This window comes from Sus scrofa, chromosome 9 (genome assembly GCF_000003025.6).
Source record: "Sus scrofa isolate TJ Tabasco breed Duroc chromosome 9, Sscrofa11.1, whole genome shotgun sequence".
Taxonomy (NCBI): domain Eukaryota; kingdom Metazoa; phylum Chordata; class Mammalia; order Artiodactyla; family Suidae; genus Sus; species Sus scrofa.
In genome coordinates this window covers 48030499-48056904 of record NC_010451.4, presented here as the reverse complement: position 1 = coordinate 48056904, position 26406 = coordinate 48030499, and the positions used below count along the sequence as shown (strand labels likewise).

General features: G+C 47.6%; 1 protein-coding gene across 2 annotated transcripts in view; it reads right to left on the bottom strand.

The window, feature by feature from the left end:
- GRIK4 (glutamate ionotropic receptor kainate type subunit 4) overlaps positions 1-26406 on the bottom strand; it is a 455817-nt gene that overhangs the window by 38899 nt on the left and 390512 nt on the right. For both annotated transcript variants that reach the window (XM_021062992.1, XM_021062991.1), the window contains one exon: positions 11630-11743. In XM_021062992.1, the coding sequence (XP_020918651.1) occupies positions 11630-11743 (114 nt within the window). The remainder of the gene's footprint in view (positions 1-11629; positions 11744-26406) is intronic.

Sequence of the window (26406 nt, the reverse complement as noted above, 5' to 3'; positions counted from 1 at the left end):
TTCAGTTTCTCTGGTGTCCATTCGTCAAGCCATGCCCTGGGGATGCCACGTCCTTCTTCTTTCAAATGGCAGCTGTGTCACATCTTCCTCTCCTTTTTATCTTTGCAACTTGCTCCAATAAACTTCCTAATTAATCCCACGCCTTCTCCCCAATGCCCACAGAATCCCAACCTACTCTATCCCACTCCCTTAAAGTACTCTGAAATATTTATCTCTACCCATCATTTCTTAGATGCTGTTGTATTTATAGGCATTTGTATTGATTTATACATATCTCTGTTGGCTTCAAATTTGGCCAGCAGCTTCTGGAGAATACAGCCACTTTGAAGGTAGATAACTGGTTATATACAGTCTATGCCCCAAATGCCTAGGTCAGGCCAAGCCATGAAGATGGGGTTGAAAATGAGATGGCACGCTAATTAAAACTGTTCCTTGACTTCTGTACTGTGCTTCAGATTGACCACATCAGAGCCGGCATCACTGATGCTCTTTGATGGTGAGAGAGACGGGGCTGGTCACCAAATGACCATAATCCCTGAGTGGTGAGGCCCTTTGAATGTTAGCAGTGGAGCTGTCCACGGAGCTATGAAGGGGCATTCATCTTCTGTTGAAAAATCCCCTTATTCTCCTGTTGCCTGTTGAAAATTCCCCTTATCCTGAAAAAATATCTCTTAACTCACTGATACTTCATTCTATATGTACTGGAAGAAATGACATTCTAGTAAGAAAGTAATTGCTTTCCCAGAGTCTGGAGCCAAATGCATAAGGACACCAGAGCCAGGTAATGCAAGGCAGGTTGTGAATTAAAACACAGACTCTGGAGTTAGCCTGCCCAGGAATGAATCCTGGCTGTACCACTTATAATTATGTGACCCTGGGAAAGTTACGTAACCTCTCTGGGCCTCGATTTTCTCTTTTGTAACATGGGGGTAAGAAGACAACCTATCTCATGGGTTGTTTTAACACACAGTAAGAGCAATATAAGCGTTTGCTCCCCCTCTGTCTCCTGGCAGCCGTGCGTGTGGAGAGATGGAATACGGCAAAAGAGGGAAGTTGCTTTTATGCTGATTCTCCCTCAATGGACAAGAAATACTATTTTCTGTCCTATTGTAGCACATGCTAAAGATGCTTGGGGGGTAGGGGTGGGGAGAATGCCATCTGTCTGCAGTCACTTTCCATAACTCCTAGAATTGCTATGGGTTATAATACATGCATCATGAGGGTTCCCCCAGGGCTCTCCAGGGAAGCCATTAGGGTAACACCAGGCTCTCTTCTGGATGGATGGCTCTTAGAAGCTGGTGACTGCAACCTTTGGCACTTGGTTCCACCTTAGCCTTCCCGAAGAAGACGCAGACAGAGTGGGTCAGATGTGCGGTGGGCTCTCCTGTGGCTGGGTAAGGGCTGTGGACCCCTGTCATCATTTCCCTACACACACTAGTGGTATCAGCTCTCTTCCTTCCCTGAACCCGCTCCCCTCTCCAGCAGAGCCAATGACAGAGGTTCATCTTTGCCAGTCTTTAGAACGAAATGGCAACTCCTAGAGAGGTTTCTGTCTACTCCCAACTGCCATCAATGGTCAAAAACACTCTTCCCTCTGAAGAAGGAGATACAGTCTCCCTGACTCCTTTTGAAAGAAGCCAAAGGAAGTGATTTCTTCTCGTCTTACCCCAGGAACCCACAGATAGCCTCCCTCGGCAATCTGCAATGGGCTGTTTGGATGGTATTTCGGTTTAGCATGCACTTCCCACCTCTGACTCCAAGAGGAAAAAAGAACGGAGCAAATTAATTCTTCTTTACATAAAACACCCAGATGGGTTTGTTGCCGATATAACCCAGATGCCAGCCTATCTATTTTCACTCTGCTGATTGGAAATCTGGCATGAAAAGACTTCAGTTCTAAACCTGGCCCTGACCTTGACTTGCAGAGTGATCCCGGGGAAGCCACTCTGCTTCAGCGTGCTGCTGTTTTCTTCTTCCAGAAAATGGGACACTGCCATCAACGTCAAGGGGGAATGTGACAATTACAAAAGTAATGCTGATAAAACCCTTGAGCTTCTTGAAAGAGGAGCACTCAATAAATAACCAATATTAACATGATTATACATTCAGGGAAGTCTATTTCCATTATATGGGGCTATCATGTGACTTAGCTTTAAGGAATAGCACTCTATTCATTTTCTGTTTTCTTATAACAGAGTATTAAGCAGTATTAGAAATGATTCACTGGTTTACTTAGCATTGTTCTCCATTTTTCCAAGACAGTCTTTCTGAGATGAAACAGACCTTCTTGAAAAATAAGTAATACATCCAGCAAAAAAAAAAAAAAAAAAATCAGGCATTAATTTAATGTTGACATTTATTTCTTGCTCACTTTTTAATCACTGTCTGTTCTTTTAAAAAACTTTTCTTTAGAGAGAGACTCTATCCAAGAGTTAAGAAGAGAGAAAGAACAGAATATGAAACTTTCATATTTGTTCATCAAAGGTCGGGTGAGACATTGTAAGGGAAAAGTAGTAAACTTGCATTTTCAAGGGAGCCTTAGGTGCTCTGGTGGCTTAGGACACCATGTGGGATCATGGACAGTAAACACCAATTAGAAAGGATCTGGAGGAGTTCCCATTGTGGTGCAGTGGAAATGAACCTGACTAGTATCCATGAGAATGCAGGTTCGATTCCAGGCCTCGCTTAGTGGGTCAAGGATCCGTCGCTGCCATGAGCTGTGGTGTAGGTCACAGACGTGGCTCGGATCCCGCGTTGCTGTGGCTGTGGCGTAGGCTGCCAGCTGTAGCTCTGACTTGACCCTTAGCCTGAGAACTTCTTTATGCTACAGGTGAGGCCCTAAAAAAAAAAAAAAAAAAAAAAGGATCTGGAATGATCACCTAAAAGATGTCCTTGACACAGAGAAACACACCTACCAGCAAGATAGATAATGTATGGACTGGGGGATTGAAAACCTAGGTTCCCTGATGGACCTAGAAACTATCACGCTAAGTGAAGTCAGCCATACAATGAGACACCAACATCAATGCTTTCACTGACATGTGGAATCTGAAAAAAGGACAGACGGAACTTCTTTGCAGAACAGATGCTGACTCACAGACATTGAAAAACTCATGGTCTCCAGTGGAGACAGTTTGGGGGGTGGGGGGATGTGCTTGGGCTGTGGGAGGGAGATCATGTGAAATCAGATTGTTATGATCATTATACAACTACAGATGTGATAAATTCATTTGAGTAATAAAAACAAAACAAACAAATAAAAAACAAACCTAGGTTCCCTGTCACCTCCCCCATTGCACTATTTTTCCCCTGTCTCCTGTACCACTAACCACCACCAGTGGCCTCAGAATCCTTCTGTGTAAAATGAGAATCCTACACCTGCCTTGGGGGATTGTTGTATTAAACCAGAGACTGTATGTGAAAGTGCTTCGTGAATAATGAGATGCCAGATAGATGTTAGTTAACATTCAAATATCCTGGACAGATCTCCAACCTCCTTGAATATATCGACGCTGAATTTTTAAAAACTGATTATCTCGAGTTCCTGTCGTGGCGCCGTGGAAACCAGTCCATCTAGGAAACATTAGGTTGTGGGTCTGATCCCTGGCCTTGCTCAGTGGGTTAAGGATCTGGCGTTGCCATGAGCTGTGGTGTAAGTCACAGATGCGGCTCGGATCTGGCGTGGCTGTGGCTGTGGTGTAGGCTGGCAGCTACAGCTCTGATTAGACCCCTAGCCTGAGAACCTTCATATGCCTCCGGCGAGGCTCTAAAAAGACAAAAGACAAAAATGAAAAATAAAAAATAAAAAAAATAAAAACTGATTATCCATTTGGGAGCTATATGTGCCAAATGTCAAATCCCAGGTTGGCTTCTGGCACGTTCTGACAAGGCCTTACTCCAACAGCCAGCGTGTGCTTGAGGAATACAAACTTAGTATAATATTAATCTGAGAAAAACATCATTAGGCAAATTGTACAGAAAAAAAAAAGAGAGAGAGAGAAAGAAAACTACATGATAAATTCTGATGTCAAACATGAATGTTTTTATTTTTTTATGCCCTCCTCCCTTCCGTTCACAGATATTTGGGAGCTCACAGTATGCATCGATTCTATAAAATTCTGGTCTGCAAAAACATGCATCGAATCTATAAAACCTTGGACTGCAAAATGCCCCCGAGATTATACTGCTATGCTAAATACTGAACTTTTCAATAAGAAGAAATGAGCTAATATGCCGAGGAAATCAAGAGAGTCTAGAGCCTCAGATGTCCATCATTTGACCCCCACCTTTGGCGTATCAGGGGACACCTGGACATCTAAAGACTGGAGCCTCTATGTACTGCCTGGAAGCTCATGTGGCCCCAGGCAGGGATTCTGATGCCTTCTCGGGTGGGTGCTTTGTTGGATGTGGGACATGAAGGCATCAGGGAGGGAGGGAGCAATGGGTTCGGGGGGCAGCCACAACCAGGCCTGAGCGGAAGGTGGATCTGAGCTGCCCCAGACATCTGCCTCCTGTCACTTTTTGTTCTCCAGATAAATAAGGTAAAGGCCAGAGAAGAAGAAATCTATTTGGGTCACTCATCCTGCTGCCTAAAATACTGGGCCCCTGACAGAAGCCACGTCCCTAGGGCTCAGTTCTGCTCGACATGAGCCACAAAGGGAGGTGGTGCTCACCGCCCACAGGGTCACAGGTCCTTCCTGCCCTTTCTTTTTTCCTTCCACACTTAGCAAGTAAATACTGCATATTTAGGATGTTAACATTATCCACACCAAAAATCATATCATAAAAAGTGTGGTCTAATATCACATGATATCACTTATATGTGGAATCTAAAATATGACACAAATGATCTTATCTATGAAACAGAAAGAGACGCGTAGACATAGAGGACAGACGTGTGGCTTCTAAGGGGGTGGGAGATGGGGAGGGTTAGGTTGGGAGACTAGCAGATGCAAACTAGTGTGTAGAGAATGGATAAGCAACAAGATCTTAATGTATAGCATAGGGAACTATGTTCACTATCCTGTAGTAAACCCCGATGGAAAAGAATATGAAAAAGAACATACCTCTATCATCTATCTATCTATCTATCAATCATCTATCTATCACCATCTCTGTGTGTAGATAGATAGATAAACATCTGAACCACTTTGCTGTACATCAGAATCTAATACAATATTGTAAATCAACTATACTTCAGTATACTTCTGACACGACCGTACCTTCTCCTCAACGTATCTCCCATTAGAATCTACTTAGGGAGAGAATAATATGACACAGCATATAAATGCTGTGATAGAGGTATAGGCAGAGGGCAGCAGCTTAGAGAATGAGGCAATCAGCTCCATCTAGAGGTGTCACATTTGACAAACGCTAATTGAGCTGGGTATTAAAGGCTAGGGAAGAGCTTGTCAGGTGGTCGAGGGGCAAGAACATGAGCATGAACCCAGCTAGATAAGGAGACAGGAAAAGGCTGACACGCTCGGCAAAGGAATGAGCAGTAAGGGTGAAGGTGCCTGCAGCAAAGAGCTGGAAGTGGAACAGGAGAGGTGGGCTTTATTCTCCATGTTAAGAAGGTCAGACTTTTTCTTGTAAGAGATGTGCAGCCAGTGAATGATTTTAAGTGGGGAGCTGATATGATTACATTTGTAAAAATAAATGAATAAATAAAAAAAAGACAACTCTCAGGCTTCAGGATGGATCCGGGATGGGCAGCAGCGGGGAGAAATTCACATACATTTATTAAAGGCAGTAACTGGGGGAGAAGGATAAATTGGGAATTTGGGGTTAATAGATACACACCACTATATATAAAATAGATAAACCACAAGGACCCACGTACAGCACAGAGGAATATATTCAACATCTTACAATAACGTATAATGCCAAAGAATCTGACAAAGTATATATAGATGCACGACAATGCATTTTTTTTTTGTCTTTTTTTTTTGCCATTTCTAGGGACGCTCCCGCGGCATATGGAGGTTCCCAGGCTAGGGGTCGAATTGGAGCTATAGCCGCTGGCCTATACCACAGCCACAGCAACATGGGATCCAGGCTCGTCTGCAACCTACACCACAGCTCATGGCAACGCCAGATCCTTAACCCACTGACCAAGGCCAGGGATCGAACCCACAACCTCATGGTTCCTAGTTGGATTCGTTAACCACTGAGCCATGACGGGAACTCCAACAACCCATTTTTACAGATGAAGAACCTGAAACACATGTGTGCTGTGGCCAGTGAGTGTCAGATCTGGGAATAAACCCAGGCGATCTGGCTCCAGAGTCCATGATTTTCACTCCAGTGCTTCTTGGTGAATGTTTATAGTGACTGTGGCACTTTAATGGGGATGCAGTAATGGATCAGAAATACCTGCCCTCAAAGAAAATATAGGCCATCGGAATGGAAGCAGTTGAGGTTAGAGGTGGGTAGAGCCTGAACCAAGGCAGATTAAGTGGGGACAGACAGTACATATGAGGAGTATTTAGGACGTGAGCTGACCAACTGAACACTGAGGAAAAAGACGTGAAGGACCTCTCAGGTGTCTAGATGGAAATGCTGTGACCTTGAGACCAGGCAAAGGAAAGGAGGGAGAAGCATACTGAAAGCAGTTTGTGCCACTGCTTTTGAGGTGCCTGTGAGATATCCAGGTGGGATGTCTTAGTAATGTGTTTAAAACATGTTTCTGGAATTCAGGGGAACAGTCAGCATAACATTTACAGATTTGGGAACAGGTGGGGTTACCCAGGCAGAGATTTGGGAGTGTGCGAAAAGGGCTAAGGTCATTTAAGGGGCAAACACACAGAGAGAGGAATGAACAGAAAAGATGGAGACAGCAATGATCAGAGAGGCAGGAAGAACAGCAGGAGAAAATGACTTGGAAGCCAGGAACAGAGAGTCTGAATAGGCGGAATGGGTCAACAGTCACCGAAGGTCAAAGCCAGCCTCCTTAACCAGCCTGAGTGACAGGATGCAGAGATCAAAAGAGCAAAACATCCTTCTGATTTTGGTCCTGGAGATGCTTGAGCAGAAACAGAGATGAGGCCCCAAGGTTCAGAGGACGGGAAATACTCCATAGTTGACTCGTGATGATCCCTCTTCATGAAAAAGCCTAGATGATCTTAGCCTGTTGGAAACTCACTAATTATTTGTGGCTATCTTTAGACCTGAGACCCACCTGACACTGCTTGTTATTTTGGAAGGTTTTGAAGAATTTCTAACTAGGTCTTTACCCTTTGGGTGAATTATTTTCACTTTTGCACACAGATTTCTTTGGTTTTTTGGTCTTTTTAGGGCCACACCCACTGCATATGGCAGTTCCTAGGCTAGGGGTCCAATTCAAGCTACAACTGCTGGCCTAGGCCACGGCCACAGCAATGCGGGATCTGAGCCATGTCTGTGACCTACACCATAGCTCTCAAAACGCAGGATCCTTTAACCCACTGTGTGAGGCCAGGGATCAAGCCTGCAATTTCAAGGATACTAGTCAGATTATTAACCCATGAGCCACAACAGCAACACCTGTACAAAGGTTTGCTACCACCAGAGGCTGGCTTTTTGGTGACCATCGCTCATGACTCTGGTGGCCTCAGACATAGGGAGGTCATTATAGATTACAAATGGAATAAAAAAGAACCATATACTTGCTCACAGAAATCTCTCAATCAGAGAAAATTCACAGAATAATAGACCCTCAGGATTCAACTTTAATTTCACTAACTTAACACTTATATTAGAGACAGCGTCTCTGGGTGGTTTTAGATTTCGGTGTGCTTGGTGAACTCTGTGGGGCTGCCCTCTGGTGTTGGCTGTTCCTGCAGAGGAGGCCTCTTTTGTTTCAGATTCTGCAAAGTTCACCTCAGACTTGTTCCCACCAGGTCATCCCTGGTTCAGTCGATTCTGGATCGTTCTCTCCTCAGCCCACCCTTTGGTGCTTTCCTAGCATTCCACCTCACATGCAGAATGCACTCAATAAATATTCGTTGAATAAATGCATAAACTGTCAGTTCTGCTTTGTGCGAGCTGTTCATGCCAGGACTCGATTTTGACTCAGCTTGGCCCCCATTAGAAATCAGATCTGAGAGCAGCTGTGTGGCACAGCCGTGCCTCAGCAAGAAGCCTGGGAGAGGGGAGGGATGCTGACCACAGAGAGGAAATGTGTGGTTCAAGTTCTCCAGAGAGACAGAGCCAGTAGGGTGTGTGTGTGTCAAGAGACTGATTTCAGGGAAATGGCTCATGTGATTATGGGAGCTGGAGGATCCTAAATCTCTAGGGCAGGTTGGAAACTCAGATGGTATTTCTACTCATTAGTCTTGATGCAGAATTCCTTTTGCTTTGGGAAATCTGTTTTTTTCCCTGAAGGCCTTTACCTGATTGGACGAGGCCCACTCACACCATCAAGGGTCATCTCTTTCCTTAATGCCAATTGATCGTAGATGTTAATTGCATCTACAAAATATCCCTACAGCAACATCTAGTCTTGGGATGACCAACATCTGGGCTCGAGAGCCTAGCCAAGCTGACACATAAAACTTCACATCCCAGAACGAATGCAGGGGAACTAATAGTTTGCAGGTGGTAGAAAACATTGGGCCAATGGTCCAGTTAAGGATGTCCAGAGGATTGGAAAATGCTAGTGCTGATACTCAGGACCGTGTGTCCTGGTGGTGGGGGTAGCCTAGCTGCAGATGTTCCCAGGCAGTTCGTGCCCTCGCTCATGTGATTCCTCTTGGCCCACTGGGTCATGGGCAGGGTCTAGCTTCCTTGGCTTTAATCAAGAAATCAAGGGAGGCCTATTGTGGCTCAGTGGTAATGAATCCGACTAGTATCCATGAGGACTCGGGTTCGGTTAAAGATCTGGCATCGCCATGAGCTGTGGTGTAAGTTGCAAATGCAGCTCAGATCTGGTGTCTGTGGTGTAGGCTGGCAGCTACAGCTCTGATTTGACCCCTAGCCTGGGAACTTCCATATGCCGCAGGTGCGGCCCTAAAAAGACAAAGGAAAAAAAAAAAGAAATCAAGGCCGTGCAACTAGAGATTCTCATACTAAGTGAAGTAAGTCAGAAAGAGAAAGACAAATACCATATGACATCACTTATATGTGGAATCTATAATATGGCACAGATGAACCTATCCACAGGACAGAAGCAGACTCACAGCCATGGAGAACACACTTGTGGTTGCCAAGGGGGAGGGAGGAGGGATGGATGGGGAGTTTGGCATTAGTAGCTGCAAGCTCTGACATTCGGAATGGATATGCAATGAGGTCCTTCTGTACAGCACAGGGAACTGTGTCCAGTCTCTTGGGATTTCATGATGAGGGATGATATATGTATGACTGGGTCACTTTGTTGTACAGCAGAAATTGATACAACACTGTAAATCAACTATACTTTTTTTTTTTTAAAGGGAAAAAAGTATTAAAAAAAATAAAGAAATCAAGGCCATACCTAGCCACCTGGCTTGGCCACAGCAGTATCATTTGGAGAAAGGCTGTGTGTCTCCATTTCTTTTGAATCCTCCCTCATTATGGGAGAGGCATGGGGTGGGCACAAGAAACAGCCCTACAAGTCAACTGAGACCAGGACAAGTTGTGCAAAGGCCCTGCAATGGGGGTGCCAGCGTGGCGGCACAGAAAGAGCACAGGCTCGCATTGCACCAAACCTGTGTTTGAACCCTGCTTTTGCATTACATGGTGTGTGGCCTTGTCCAGGTTTTTAGAGCTGACTGCCACTGTTTCCTCATTTCTAAAGTAAGAACACTCTGTTGATTTCCCCAGGCTGCCTTCACTAAGTACAACCAACTGGGGTCTTAACACAACAGAAATGTGTTGTTTCACAGTTCTGGAGACTGAAGTTCAAAATCAAGGTGTCAGCAGGGCCCTGTTTTCTCTGAAGGCTCTAGGGACGGGTCCTCCTTTGCGTCTGATGGTTGCTGGTGATCCATGGCCTTTCGTGGCTTGCAGATGCCTCACTCCAGTCTGCCTCCGGTCTTCTCCGCATGTCCCAGTTTTTCTTTTTCTTTATCATATGGAAGTCCCTGGGCCAGGGATCGAATCCCAGCCGTAGCTGCAACCTACACCACAGCTGCAGCAACACTGAATCCTTAACCCACTGTGCTGGGCCAGGGATCAAACCTATGCCATTGCAGAGACAATACCAGATCCTTAACCTGATGCACCACAGTAGGAGCTCCCAAATTTCCCATTTTTCATAAAGACACCTGTCATTAGATTAGCACCTCCCTCCTGCTCAATTCCAGTAGGACCTCATTGTAACTTGATTCTATCTGCAAAGGCACTATTTCCAAATAGGGTCACATTCACAGGTCCTGGGGGTTAGCACTTCAATACAGCTTCTGAGGGGACATGAGTCAACCCATAACAACAGCCCCACATCACAGGGGCCTGAGAGAGCACCTAGGTGCTCAGTGTATGGGAGTTTTTATCATTGTGGAAAAGAGAGGAGGAGGGATCAAAGCCCCCGCTTAATTCACAAGATAGACACATCAGTCACAGCATTGCCTATGACCAAATCCTCCCACTTCTTTCTGTCTTAGCCTGGAGAGCTAGGGGTTTTGATGTTGTCTCTTCTTCCAGATGATTTGGCTTCTTCTCCCAAGCCAGGAATTGATCATGATGGACACTGAGGTCCAGCCCAGGACAGTGCTCTTCTGAGCTGCTCGAGTGAGCTCTGTGACAAGGGGAACTTCCTCCGGAGAAACAGGTCCCATTTTCTGATGCCCGAGCAGCTGCCAGGGTTGAGAATCAGGGCTGGGAAGGGGTCAGAAGCTGGAGGGTCACTTCTTCAGCAGACATGTAGGGTGAGTTCTTTGCTCCTCCCCTGTTGGGCAGCCTTGTGGTGCCAGGTGTTAGAATATACCATGTTGGCATGACCTTGGATGCCTAGGGTAACTATGGGGAAATCCATATAAGAGTTGGGTACTTAGAGCCAGTTTGGATGGGGCACAGCAGGGTTACTCTCCAGACCTTCTCCCACCAGCCACTATACTTTGATGTCACATCCATCCTCTGCTGCCCATTGGTGAACTTTCACAAATTCATTTTCACACTCACTCTACTCACTCTAGCCACCCTAACCAGAGAAGTCTTTTTTGGTAAAGGATGAAGAAGAGGGGACAGGCCAGGTATTAGTGACATGACATTATTTACCCTTTATTCCCCAGTACAGATAACCAAGAAAGGAAGTCTGCATTGTCTCACCAGATGTGATGCTCAGAGTGAACAGAAGTGGACTTGAAAGATGCTGAAGGCCCTGAGAATGCTGGGCTGACTTATCTGGGCTGGGGACTCACCCCCAGAAGGAAGCAGAGTGACCCACAGGGCTGATCGCCAACACACTACAAGCCAAGGGTGGAACGACCATTCTCGGCCTATCCCTACTTAGTGTGGCAGAAGCAGTTTTTACTGGAAAGCCCACAAGTGTGACTTTTCCATTCCTCCTGTTTGCAAGTCGTTGCAGCTGATGGGGGAAAAAATAACCCAGCACATTTGCATTACAGTCTTGAAATCTAAATATTTCTGTGAGTCATTCATTATTACCATATAACTCAGTGTTTGCATGCAAATAACTTTAATGCCATAAATGCTTATAAAATAAATCTCTTACCATATGAACTCGGTAAAGAATGCTAATTCCCAGAGTCATGAATGGCTTTGAGAAATCAATCACCTTCTCCCGTTCAGCCGTGATGGTGAGGCCTGCCACGGCCAGATCTGCTTTCTGAAAGGAACAGAGAGAGACCATCAGGGGGGTGGCCACACGAGATGGGGCACAGGGACCTGTGACCAGTCACTAATGGGGAAACATTTCTCTGGCCTGGCTTCTCTGCTTGGGGAATGACCCTAAGGAGCCATTGCATATCCCAGATCTGAATGACAACTCAGCAAGGGACATGGACAATGGAGCTGAACTCATTTGAGGTTAGACCCCTTTAAATCTATAAATTAGTAGAAAAGGGGGGATCACTCAAAATGCCCTAAGGGAGGGAGAACAGGCAGATAAAGCTTCTGGATACTCAATATAGAGCAGTTTTTTTTAATGTTTGTTTGTTTTTGGGGGGGTTATTTTCCTCCTTTTTCAGCCACACCCAGGGCATATGGAAGTTCCCAGGCCAGGGATCAAATTTGAGCCACATCTGTGGCCTATACAGGATCCTTAACCCACTGAGCTGCACCAGGGAGGGAACTGGCAATGCCACAGAGACACACTGGATCATCAGCCCATTGCAGCAGAACTCCCACTGAGTAGTTGTTTATTCAACTGATTAACTTATTCAGTCAAGAAAGCTTCACATGGAGTTCCTGTCATGGCTCAGTGGTTAACGAATCCGACTAGTATCCATGAGGACACAGGTTTGATCCCTGGCCTTGCTCAGTGGGTTAAGGATCCGGCATTGCCATGAGCTGTGGTGAAGGTTGCAGACTCGGCTCGGATCCCATGTTGCTGTGGCTCTGGTGTAGGCCAGCGGCTACAGCTCCGATTGGACCCCTAGCCTGGGAACCTCCATGTGCCGCGGGAGCGGCCCTAAAAATGGCAAAAAGACAAAACAAAAAAAACAAAAAAAGAGAGAAAGCTTCACAGGGAGTTCCCTTAGTGGCTCAGCAGTTAACGAACCCGACTAGGATCCATGAGGATGTAGGTTTGATCCCTGGCCTCGCCCAGTGGGTTAAGGATCCGGTGTTGCTGTGAGATGTGGTGTAGGTCACAGATGCGGCCTGGATCCTGTGTTGCTGTGGTTGTGGTGTTGGCTGGGAGCTGTAGCTCCAATTCAACCCAACCCCTAGCCTGCGAAATTCCATATGCTGCAGGTGCAGCCCTAAAAAGAAAAAAAAAAAAAAAAAAAAAAAAAAGAAAGAAAGCTTCACAGAATTCCTGTGTTGTATAAGACTCTTTGGTGAGGAGAGTTCCAAGGAAAGATAAAAATGATGGCACCACAGAAATTAAAGGCAATCTAATGCAACCTCGTTTATCTCACAGTGAGGAAGTGAAGGCTAAGAAACTGAGCAAGTGGCCCAACCTCACAAAGCTGTCTCACTTGTCAGAGGTAGGACTGCACCTCAGGCCTCCTGGACCATTGACCACTTATGTTGCTGTCAAGGTTAAAATCCAGATTTCACAGCAGACCTCAAAGAAGGGCCTCTGCTCCCTTTCATGCAAAATCACCAGGTGTTTCCTTCCCTTCTCTTTGTCTCTGCAGTGCCCCTCAAGTGCCCTCCTGAATTAAGGCCCCCTTGGGAAAGGAGATGCTCTCAGTTACCTCAATACGCCTATCTGTCAGGAAGTTATTCCTTGTGTCTAATTTCAATCCAACCTGTTCCAAAGCAAGCTGACTTCTTCTTCTTCTTTTTTTTTTTTTTTTTTTTGTCTTTTCTAGGGCCGCTCCCGTGGCACATGGAGGTTCCCAGGCTAGGGGTCCAATCGGAGCTGTAGCCGCCGGCCTTCGCCAGAGCAATGCGGGGATCCGAGCCATGTCTGCAACCTACACCACAGCTCACGGCAACGCCGGATCCTTAACCCATTGAGCAAGGCCAGGTATCAAACCCGCAACCTCATGGTTCTAGTTAGATTCGTTAATCACTGTACCACGATGGGAACTCCAGCAAGCTCACTTCTGATTGGTCTGCTTCCCTATACGTGGTGGGAAAGGCTCAGGGCTGGCATTGGTTTTGGCCATGCTCTGCCCTAACTCACCGACTAACCTAGACTAGTCTCTTTACTTCTCTGAGCTTCCTTAATCTCATTTGTAAATCAACAATGTGGGGTTTAGACAGCACTAGGATCCTTCCCAGCAATTCTCTGACAGTGATTCTCAAAACGTAGTCTAGGACCACCTGCATCAGAAGCACCTTATTCCTATGAAAGAGTAAGAAAAAAATAAAGTGCTTATTAAAATGTGAATTCCAGAGTCTCCTCCCAGACCCTCTGGATCTGGTGGTAGCGCCCGGAAATCTGAATTTGTAACAAGTTGCCCAGGTGATTCTGACTTAGACCAATATTCAAGAGCCCTGTTTTATAACCTTGGCATGTGTCTCAAACTGGCCTCTGTTGAGGTTTACATTTCAGCATCTTTAACTCCTAATTCTGGTGGATCAGCTGATACAAAAGATGGAGAAATAAATGAGGAAAAGTGAGGTGTCCATCGATCTATGAACAGGTCAATCAATTCTGATTGAATGCACACACACACACACACACACACACACACAATTCTTCCTAAATTATTGCAAAGGAAATAGGAAGAGAGACACAGTGGCCCTCATTTTATACCTATGGGGACTTATGGTTTGCATATAAGAAAGATATATCCATTGGCAGATACATCCATTGTCAGTCTCCTCTCCATCTCAACCCCAATCCTCCACTCCCAATTCATGCTATAGCAGCCACATGATCTAACATAGGTAAGCAACTCAGGGCCTTATAAAGTGAGGCCAGGCTTAAGAGAGACTAGAGAGCAGATGCAAGGGATTTTTAATAAAAAAATGAAAAACATGAATGACTCACTGGGCTCACTCTGTATTTCTGCAAGACAGTGTTGATGAATGCTACCAAGTGAGCCAACCCTTGAGGGAGGAGTGAAATTTGGTTAGAAGATTGTTAGGCCTTCATTTGGGGAGCTCTTCATAGGGCTGTTTGGGCCCTTCAGAACCTCAGCCCCTCCCTCCATGATGATGGCCCTGACTTGGGGTCTGCTCACAAGCTTAGTGTAAAGAAACAGAATCAACCACAGAGGCCCAGCAGGTGCAATGCTGGCTCTGTGTGTGCGGGGTTTACATCCAATCAGCAGCCAGCCCGGCATGGACCTTGGGAGGAGGAGACAGGAGATAAATGGGTTGGAGTGAAAGAACTGAAGAAAAAGTTAGGAAAATGAAAACTGGTGAGGTGGGCAAGAGGTAAACCCAGCATCCTGTCCTTTCTCCGGTTATTAAAAAAACTGACATAGCCAAACCAGGTAACCAAAATCAACAACTCTATCCTAAAGTTTCTCTGGCACACTCACAGCCTTCTTCCCCAAAGGGCAAACTTTGGCTTGAAATTTGGAAATCATTTCACAAGTTTATAAAATTGGCCAACAATGACATTATGGTAAAACAATTCCATATGGGGAGAAAGCTGGAAATGGACAGTGTCCCAGGAGGGCACTTTCCTGGGTACAAGAAGAAGGACCCAGGAGAGAGCATCTCTGACAGGGCTCTTCTGTCTATTCACACATAGACATCTCCCCAGACTGAGCTTCCTGTGGGCACTGCTGCCTCCTCCCCTGCCACCTTCCAGCCCACCTCTCTCACCTTTCTCCCCTGCTCAAGAGTAAGCAGGAAGCAGCTGAGGCAGGAAAGAAGGGATGAGAGACTAGAAGAAACTGTGGAGATTATGTGGTGGTGGTTTTTAATATTTCATTGATTCAGCAGAGAACAGTAATCTCGCATCTTGGCTTCAGTGCACCCCAGAGTATCGGCAATAACCTCTTGGGATCAGGTTATTCCAAAAGGCATGCCTACCTTATATTTTATTTTAGTTAAAAAGATATCATGCAGTAACACAGTCTTAGGAGTTCCCTTCATGGCTCAGCTGTTAAAGAACCCGACTAGGATCCATGAAGACGTGGGTTTGATCCTTGGCCTCGCTCAGTGGGTTAAGGATCCGGCGTTGCCATGAGCTGCGGTGTAGGTTGCAGATGTGGCTCGGATCCTGCGTTTCTGTGGTTGTGGCGTAGCCTGGCAGCTGTTGCTCCGATTGGACCCCTAGCCTGGGAACCTCCACATGCCACGAGTGTGGCTCTAAAAAGCAAAAAAATAAAAAATAAAAGTAAAAAAAAATATAGCAGTCTTAGATGAGGATATAATGTGCCACAAAACCAAACTAATGACCAAGGTGGGTGGGGCTGCAAAAATGCCAGCAATTGCGGGCACGGGAGGATGAAGGGTGTGTGGGCACAGTGACTGCTCACCAGAGCCCTTCTGCATCTCTGGCCAGTTGCTGGGGAGGGCTGTGCTCTCCAATGGGAAGAGCCACAGAAAGGACATCAGAAGACCTGGCTCTTGTCACAGCAGGGCCACAAACTCACTGTGACCTTGGGCAAGTTATTCCATGCTCCTGGCCTTAGTTTCCTCCACTGTAAGATGAAAGGGTTTTACCACTTGCCCTCTGAGCATTTTCCTGGCCCTAAGATCCCAGGCTTTCGTTTTGCCAGGCTAGGAGAGGAGGAGCTTCGTTTAACTGGCCCTTATTTGCTCAAGAAATCGTGGTGATCCCAGAATCCTTCAGGGAGGGGGAGGAGGAAAGTGGTTATCAGACTGGGGAGCAAGGAGTGGGCCTGGGGTGGGGAAGGCCAGAAAGGTCAGAAGATGCAACACCATCTGAAGACAGCACGTCTGCAAGTGCAACCCGGGGGCTGGGAATCTGAAAAGGGCAGGACCTGGGAGCCAGAGAAGGAAGAGAAGGAGGCTTGGGAAAAGGGAAGAGGCAGAGGTATAGGCGTTGGGATGTTCCTGGTTGCAGGGGTGTGCGTGTGCGTGCGTGTGTGTGTGTGTGTGTGTGTGTGCGCGCACGCGCGTGCATGCGTTCGCGTGCACACGCATGCACACAGAGGTGTATAAATACATGCGCTCTGACATAAAGACCTCTCTCCTCTTCCCATTTTTGATTGAAAGTGTACTTTGAAGAGCTTCGTGTTCTGCTTCTGAGAGAGGCCTTCTTTTATCTCCTGGATGTTTGTGGAATTTACAAGGGAAGGGTAGGCTGGAGGCAGCCTGGAGGTGACTTCCAAAACAAACTACCCTTTGTCTCTTGGGTTTTCATAGGGGTCAGGCGACTGCCTCTATCACTATCAGAGCCTGAGGGCTCAGGGTGGCTGCTGATCCTCACCAGGGGTCCAGGGCCTGGACGGGAGGAAGCCGGCGAATTCACAGCAGGGCACTGGTCCCTAAATGCCCACAGTGCCAGACTCCAAAAGATCTGAAGGAACAAAGCTTTCCTCTGTCTCCTTTACCTCCTCTTTTAGACGCCTGCTGTCCCCTTTTGGGCAAAATTCCCCTCAGCAGCCCCCTTGCTGTTTCAGCTCTGCCCCCTTCCCACCCCACTCGCGAGCTCCTCCCTCCCCACTCCCCACAAGCTCCTCCCTTACAGGAGCCCAGCTAATAAGAGGGTGGGGGCAGGTCTGAAGACCTGGCTGACCACAAGTCTATAGTAGCTCACCTACCCTCACCGGGACTCAGTTTGCCTGGCTATACAATGGGGCAATGATGCTTGCCTATCAATATTATGTGAGTCGAAAGAGATGATGGGATCTCCCATCATGACTCAGTGGTTAACGAATCCGACTAGGAATCATGAGGTTTCAGGTTCGATCCCTGGCCTTGCTCAGTGGGTTAAGGATACAGCATTGTCGTGAGCTGTGGTGTAGGTTGCAGACGTGGCTCGGATCCTGTGTTGCTGTGGCTCTGGCATAGGCCAGTGGCTACAGCTCCAATTGGACCCCTAGCCTGGGAAACTCCATATGCTGCAGGTGCAGTCCTAAAAAGACAAAAAGACAAAAAATAAAATAAAATAAAGAGATGATGGGTGTGGAAGAGGCGTGTAAACCACACACACTGTAGAGTCCTGCCAGGCTGATCTGGGACCATGACGGCAACAGAGAGGGTGGCCAAGACAGCCTTCGCTGTGGGACAGACATGTCCAGACTGTTACTTCTTTACTTGCCATGTGACCTTGGGCAAAAATCACTTGACCTTTCCAAGTCTCAGTTTGCACATCTGTAAGGTGGGGGTAATGCTAACACCCACCTCCTAGAACTGCTAAGAAAGTGAATGCTGAGCCTGGGGCCAGGGAAGTCAGTACCTGATAAATGTCTGCTGTCAAGATGATAATTATGGTGATCATGACGATGAACTTGAGGATGATGAGAATCTCAACAGGGGCGTCTGGAGACAACCTCTTAACCCATACTATTTGTAGGCACGTCCGCAGGGCAGCCAGGCCCAATCTGCCTCCATCTAAGTAGAGGCCTCTGGACATCTGGCCCCTGGTGGCCTTTCCTAGGTGACTGGGACATGCATGCAACTGTACTGACACAATATGCTTCCCTGGCTCTCCTCTGAAGATCCACATAAGGACCCTCTGGGGCCTCATCCTGTCCCAGGGAAAACAGCTGATGCCCAGCTTGGAAACCAAACCCAGTCCTTCTCCTCAGCCTCTTCCTCATTATACGATTCCCTTCTGGGGGCAGCTGATTAAATGACCTCCCCGGCTCCCTGTGAATCCTTAAATCCACTGTGCTATCTCTGATCAGCTTCCAGATCTTTTTCTTCAGGCTTTTTATGCCCCCCTGCCCCGGCCTCCCAGTCCAGCGGGCTCCTGTCCCCCGTTGAGCCGGCTGCTCCCCCCCAACCCCGCCAGCATCTTTCTACTCCTTTGCCTGTCACGTCTGTACATACCTTGTTTCACCTGCTCCTCGGGCCCCACAGTGCTTCACAGCTTTCACTGTCATTTATTTAACTCTGTAATTGTGTTACTTAACACTAGAAAGCTTTGGGAGGCTACAGTGGGAATGAGAAAACACTACACAGAATAAGGCTGTCGTGAGCATTCCTGGAAGCCTTCATTCCAAAGTAATTGTCCCCAGAGATCCCCTGTCTATTGCAAGGCTTACAGAATTCCAAGCAAGGCCAGGCCCGAGGCGGTGAGAGCAGTGAGGGCATTACCTGTAAACACCCAGCTAGGAATGAGCTCCAGGTCCACCAAGCCTGGCTTGCTGGGGAGGGATAAGGCATGGTAGGCTCTGGCTCAGACTCTGGGCTAAGGGTGACATAGTGTCACGGAGCTCAGAGGGCCCCTGGAAAGCGGTGTGTCCCAGGCTCTACCCTTGAGTATGGGATCTCGGGGTAGGCAGAACCCACTGTCCCCCGCCCCCAGCAATCCATTCCTCTTTAATGCTCAGCATCCCCCCAACACTCTTAACTGACTATCTGCCCAGATCCAGGCAGTGTGCAAGGTGCAAGGATCCAGGGGTGAGTAAACACAGGTGTGGTCCCTGGCAGCAAAGCACTTAACAGTCCAGTGGGTGAGGCAGACAGCTACCAGATGGTCCAAGAAAAGAAATCTATAAAATTACAGCTGTAGTTAGTGTCATAAAGGAGTCATCCCTGGCACCAGGAGAAAGGAGAAAAGGGCTTGACGGAGTCTGGGATGGTCATGGGAGCTTTTCCAAAAGAGACTCAGTTACCTGAAAGAGTTACCACTGGGAAGACCTGGGGTGAGCACTCCCAGCTGAAGGGACAGCATGTGCAAAGGTCCTGAGGTAGGACGGAGCTTGGTGCTTTCCATAAGCCAGAAGAAGGCCAGAGTGTCTAGAGCACAGAAGGCTGGGGAGTGAGCCTGGAGAGGCAGGCAGAAGATGCAATGCCTTGAAGAGCAATTCAAAGGCCTCTGAATATTTTAAGCAGGATCAGATTTGCAATCCTCACATATCTAACACCTATAGCCCTTTCCTGGGTTATCAATTTACTAACGAAGCAATTTACATGTGTTACTTCATTCAATATTCACAGTGCCCTTATGAGATAGGTTACTACTATCCCCCCATTTTACAGATCAGAAACTGAGGCACAGAGAAGTTAAGGAACTTGCCCAAGGTTGCACAGCAAGTGGGTGGCAGAGCCAGGATTCAACCCTGGGCCATTGGGCTTCAGAGGCTGCACCCTGAACCTGCAACAAATTCCGTTGGTTTTAGTGAATTTGAAAGATTGAAGAGAGGCAAGAAAGGGCCATCCTCATTTTTTGCCTCACTTCCTTGCACTGATAGCGCTCACTCCACGAAGGGCACTCTCGCAACTATGCTGCCCTTGACCTGTGTCACTCCAGTCAGTCAGCAGTGACCTATCTCCACGTTGCAATGCCTACAGGGTACTTTCCGATTCTTATCCTGCTGAATCTCCTCGATGGCTTCTCTCTACAGCCCATCTGGTCCTCCTAATGAGGCCAATGCAAACACACAGCTCTCTCTCCCTCCACCTGCTCTGCCTTGTGACTACATTGCCCTGCCTCTCTGCCACCAAAGCAAATTGGGATCCCAGCCGTCCAGTTACTGTGTGACCAGGGGTAGGTTCCACATCCTCTCCAGGCTCACGCTTCTCATCTGTAAGATGGGGATAATAATCACCACCTCAGGGTAGACAGGAGGATAAATGAGACAATAATACAGTGCACAAAGCACAATGCCTGGCATATTGTAGATGCACCATAAACGGTGGTTATTAATGTTCTTTTCCTAACAAAATTCACTCACACCATGACAGTCAGGCCTGTCCTTCCTCTTGACGTATCTGCGGTGGGAGCGGGTGGTGGCGGGGCGGGGGGGGGGTCATGTCCTACTACTCTACCGTCTTGATCTCTGCCTGTCCCCATCTTCCCTCTTAAAAAACTATCCATGATGCTCAGTCCTCTAAAGCCCAGCCTGGGAGTCAGGTCCTCATGGTCTGCCCATGCCTTCAAGTTCAATCTCAGCTCCCAGCACGTCCCCCTAGGTCCCCACAGCCTGTCTGGCTCAGCTGACCCTCAAACTTGAGCACCTCATACCTTCCCACAGCCGGAGCTCAAATGAGGCCCCTTCCACCACCTAGAATGTCCAACAGTAACTCGACTCTTCAGGGTCCATTCAAAGGTCACCTCCTCAGTATGAACTTCCCTACCATCCATCATCTCAGGAATAAGGCCTCCCTCCTTCCAATCATCAAAGGTGAGAAGTCGCCACTCAGACCACTCAGCGGGCATCTTGTATTAGAACAGGGGGCCTGGCTCACACTCCAACTCTGCACTTAGTAGCTGAGTGACCTTGGGAAAGGACTTACTTTCTCTCTGCCTCAGTTTCTTCATCCATAAAGGGGATATAACAATACTTCCCACCCTCATGGAGCCTCTATAGGAATTAAGTGAGCAACCCATGCCATATTTATGCCCGGCACAAAATAATTCCCTCTTTTTTTTTTTTTTTTTTTTCAGGCTGCACCCGCAGCATATGGAGGTTCCCAGGTTAGGGGTCCAATCGGAGCTACAGCTGCCGGTCTACGCCACAGCCACAGCAACAGCAATGTGGGATCCGAGCCGTGTCTGCGACCTACACCACAGCTCACAGCAATGCTGGATCCTTAACCTGCTGAACGAGGCCAGGGATCAAACTGGCAACCTTATGGTTCCTAGCCAAATTTGTTTCTGCTGCACCACGATGGGAACTCCCAAATAATTCTTAATAAATGTTAGCTTTTTTTTAAAAAAAATCATTTAATTACATCTCTCTTTCTCTCTCTCCTTTTGGGCCCCATGCACAGCATATTGGAAGTTCCCGGGCCAAGGATCAAATCCAAGCAGCAGCTGTGACCTAAACGCAGCTGCAGAACACCTTAACCTGTTGTGCTAGAGGGAACTCCAATAAATACTAGCTCTTACTGTTATTATTACATTTTTTTTGTGGACTTTCTTGCACATAATTTAGGTCTCCATTAGATTGTATAAAACAGGGACCAAGTCTTACAAAAACTTAATGCATTTAATATCTCAAAGTTGCCATTGGCTCCATTTTACAGATAAAGAAACTGAGGTCCTGAGAGGTTACTAATTTGCATCCTACATAGCTAGGATACAGAAGAAGCTAGCTTCAGATGTGCAGATTCTCAGGCCTGCTTTCTTTTTTTTTTTTTTTTTTTTTTTTTTTTGTCTTTTTGCTATTTCTTGGGCCGCTCCTCGGCATATGGAGGTTCCCAGGCTAGGGGTCCAATCGGAGCTGTAGCCACCGGCCTACACCAGAGCCACAGCAACTCGGGATCCGAGCCGCGTCTGCAACCTACACCACAGCTCACGGCAACGCCGGATTGTTAACCCACTGAGCAAGGGCAGTGACCGAACCCGCAACCTCATGGTTCCTAGTCGGATTCGTTAACCACTGTGCCACGACGGGAACTCCAGGCCTGCTTTCTTATGGCTGCATTGTTCATAGTGACTTTTGCAAAGTGGATACACAATAAGTCTGTAATTAACAACCAGGGCAGCCAAAGGTGCAGAGTAGAGGGGGACCACCCCCAAACATCCCCTCTTGCTGACAGCAGAATCAGGCTGATTTCTGATGCATTTGAAGGCAGGACAGAATTTGTCAGGGAGATGGGTCATTATTAGTAGATTCCAGGTCATGCTCTGGATGTGATATCCTCTTTCTTCAGCCTAAAGAAGACTTGAATCCCCACCAAATCCTCACTAGAGGGCTCCCTTCTCCCCTTGCCCCCTCCCAGGCCCTGTTCCCATAACTCCTCTGGCAGGGCTACCCAGAGAGCCCATGCAGAAGGGCAAGGGGCCCCGGACTCCTGGGTTATGGCACCACCACAGTCATCGGAGGGGATGCTGAGGACAGGCCCAGCCAGAGCGAGGCGGCCAGAAGAGGAAGGACCGGCTTCCAGGATCTCGCCAGCCCTCAGTTCTTTTGTGCTGCACAGCGGAGCAGATCAATATCTGCAGCTTGGACTACTGCAAATTAGATTATCTACCCACCTTTCGTCTTTTGATCCATTTACCTGCTGGGAGCCCTTCTCCCTCTCTCCCCTGTCCCCACCTAGTGAGGGGCCCAGGGAACCCACTGTGGTTCCCCCGGGTTGCTGCATCAGGAGGCAACGGGAACTGAAGGTGCTGGGGAGCTCACTCCCACTCCTGGCTCCAGCAACTGCAGGACCCACCACTTAGACTCCCTAATAACCAGCCTCAGCGACACGCATCTTCCACAGGCTGGGGTCACATAGCACCGGCAAAATGTCTGGTGCCCTTGTTCACTGGGGAGACTGTGTGTCAAGCCCACATTTCTCCCTTGTTTTGGGTCAGGATATGGGAACAAGGATAAGGGGACAGTACTGGAGCCCAGTCACCTGTCTCTCTCTGTCTCTCTCTGTCTCTCTCTGTCTCTCTCTCTCTCTCTCTCTCACGCACACGCACACACACCGAGTTGAACCAGGCTGCTTCCTGTTCAAATGGAGACCCTGGCAGAGCCTTTTCAAGTTCACCTGAGCCCTGGTCTGTAAGGTTGATCAGGGCCCCCTGGGCGGAGCCTATAACTCTCAGAGCTGAGCCCAGAGGAGCAGCAGCATCCCAGGGGAAGCAGCAACGTCATTCGCAGATCCGAGGGCTCCCTGGTGCTATTTCTCGGGGTGACAGTCTAATCTCAGGGTTGCATGAATTTCTTTAGAGTTAAATTAAAATCCCCATGAAATATGTAGTTGGCTCAGCTCAGGGCTATGTAACCGGCCTATGTGGGCAGATTTTAGGAAAGAAGCAGGCTTAAGGGAAGAAGGGTTGGCGATTCATTCACAGGTGAAGACATGCGGCTCTGGGGTCCAAGCTGGATCAGGAGGCCAAGCAGATATTGTCTGACCTTTTGTCACACGCTCTCATCACTGGCCATGGACCCTCTTGCCCTTCAGGATCAAACAGACATGTGTCTGAATCCCAGCTCTGCCATTCTCAGCTGAGCAGGTTACCTGAAGTCTGTGCTTCAGTTTCCTCATATCTAAAAGGGGAAATATTATGCTTATTATTATTATTATTTTTGTCTTTTGAGGGCCGGCGGCATATGGAGGTTCCCAGGCTAGGGGTCTAATCCAAGCTACAGTTGCCGGTCTACACCACAGCCATATCTGAGCTGCGTCTGTGACCCACACTGCAGCTCATAGCAATGCCGGATCCTTAACCCACTGAGTGAGGCCAGGGATGGAACCCACAACCTCATGGTTCCTAGTCAGATTCGTTTCTGCTGTGCCATGACAGGAACTCCTATTATGCTTATTTTTGAGGATTTCGGTGAGGATTAAATGCAGTGAGCTGTGTGGATGGAGCACCCTTTATAATCCACTCTTCCAAGTGTAGCCAGAGGGGTGTGTGAAAACTAAAGCAGACCATGCCATTCTCTGTAGCACATTTTTACTCTTTTTTAATGTCATGGACCCCATTAGCAGCCTGGGGAGGTCTGTTAACCTTCTTTAAAAATGTTTTAAAATGTTGATTACACCTGCTGCATCACATGACTAGATTATATAATGCATAACTACATAATTGTGATACAGGGGCCGCAGGGGACAGAGGTAGGTCTAGCAGCAACACTCTAACGGCACCACTGGTGACAAAGTCACAGGTGTGGTTAATGCCACTAAGGTCTGTGGCTCACAGTCGTAACTGAAGGCCACATCACATTTCAGTTTGAATTTAGAAAAAAAAAAAAGATGGAGGGAGTGGGATGGACGGGGAGTCTGGGGTTTATAGATGCCAACTATTGCATCTGGAGAGGATAAGCAATGAGATCCTGCTGTATAGCCTTGGGAACTCTCTCTAGCCACTTATGATGGACCATGATGGAGGATAATGTGAGAAAAAGAATGTATATATATGTGCGACTGGGTCACTTTGCTGTACAGTAGAAACTGACAGAACACTGTAAGCCAACTATAATGGAAAAAATGAAAATCATTTAAAAAAGAAAAAACATAGATGTCAACGTTTCCCTTATGAGGTTAGGGTTTCTCGTCACTCTCCTTGGACCCTTGGGTGTGCATGGGCCCCGGGAAAAGAGCCCAGAGAGACCCCCCCACTGTACTGACTGTGATTCTGTATCACTGCCCACTTGGCGCTGTGACACGGCTGCGCCCTGCTGCCCGCTTGCCACGTTCCGGCCGTGCTGCCTTCATCCTTCTTCTCAAACACGACCGGTTCATGTGCACCTTGGAGTCTTCACACTTACTCCTCCCTCTCCCTGCTCGGCTCTGCCCTGGCCTCTCTCTCCACACTGTTTGTGCTTCAGACTGGCCTCCCCCGAGCACCCATCTAAAGGAATCCTCTCCCTGACACCCTCTCTCTCGTTGGTTTTCTTCACAGCAAGAGTCGCAATCTAAAACTGTCTTCTTGTAGTCATCTACTGGTTTATGGTCTGTCTAGAAAGCAAAAAGCTCCAGGAGGCAAGAGCCTGGGGTTTGCTGTGTCTGCACATATCGCCAGACCCTAAAACAGGGCCTGGCACATGGTGGGCACCAAATCGACCTTTGAGGAAGGAAGGCACAACCAAATGAACACATGCAAAGCAAGGAGGAGCTCAGTTCCTGCTATTTTCTCACCTTGACTCTGAGCTGGGGGAGCCACTCATCCTAATGTTTTAGCTACGAACACACACTCTATAGCTAGCCTTGCCACGCACCAGCCATGCAGTCTTAGGCAAGTGACCTAAACCCCTATCCCTTACCCCAGTTTCCTCATCTGGAAAATGGGGACAGTAGTGATGCATACATCAGGGCTATGTTGCGAAGACTCAATGGCTACATGAAAAGCACTTAGATTACTGCCTGGAGCAGGACATGCTACTGAAGTGTAAGCTATTAGTTTTCATTGAAAGTTCAACTTCAATTTTATGTTTTAAAGATGATCGTTTCAAAACATCAATGTAGGTTTTGATGAGAGTGCAAAGAAATCCCACGATTGGAAAACCAATATGCATGATGTATGTTGCACGATGTTTATGTGGTTAGGACGTGAAAAAGAAACAGCACTGAGACTCTGGGTCTCAGCAGTTCCACAGGCGCAATGATGCCCTAGAAAGCTTGACCTCTGCTTCCTCCACTGCAGCCCCATTACCATCCCCGCCATCATCGCCCCTGATTTTCTGAAGATCCACCAACGATTGACACATCAGAAAAAGAAAGACACAGAATCCCAGCTAATTTTTCTGGATGATATTCTCCTTCCTAACCCAAGGCTCCTTCTTTCCCAATCAAATTGCGAAAAGCTCCAGCCCACATGACAGCACGGTCATCAGCAGGCCCGTGATAAGAGGCAGGGAGTTTCCGCCGGTGAGTTCACACACTTCCGTCTGTCTCCCATCCCTGCTGGCTGCCAGGAAAGCTGGTTAAGATCTGGGATGCGGCATGGGGTCCTGACATTGAGCAAGGCTAACTGGCCCACACGAGGATCCAACATGCAGCCTTGACCTTCCAGGAAGAGAGCTGGCACTGACCAAGCTCTATACCAATTAGGGCCTCTGGGTTCTGAGCCTGTGCTTTTAAGGCGTGCCCAGGGGGGCTCTGCAGCCGAATGGGCTGCTGGAGGAATCTGACAGTACCTCTAGCTCACGGCGCTTTCTTTTATTGCCCTTTCCTCTTGTCAGCTCTGCATTTAGGAAAGGTGTGATTCACAGGCCTGTTATTAGACTATTTTTGTTGGGTGACATAAAGTACCACCGGTTGCTGAGAGCATTGCTGACGGCCATAGAGAACTTCCAGAACCCCCCCCCTTCACCTCCTCTCCACCCCAAGCCTGCAACTGCTCCTCCTCTATTGATTCCCCCACCCCTTACTGTCCTGCTGGACAGAAGG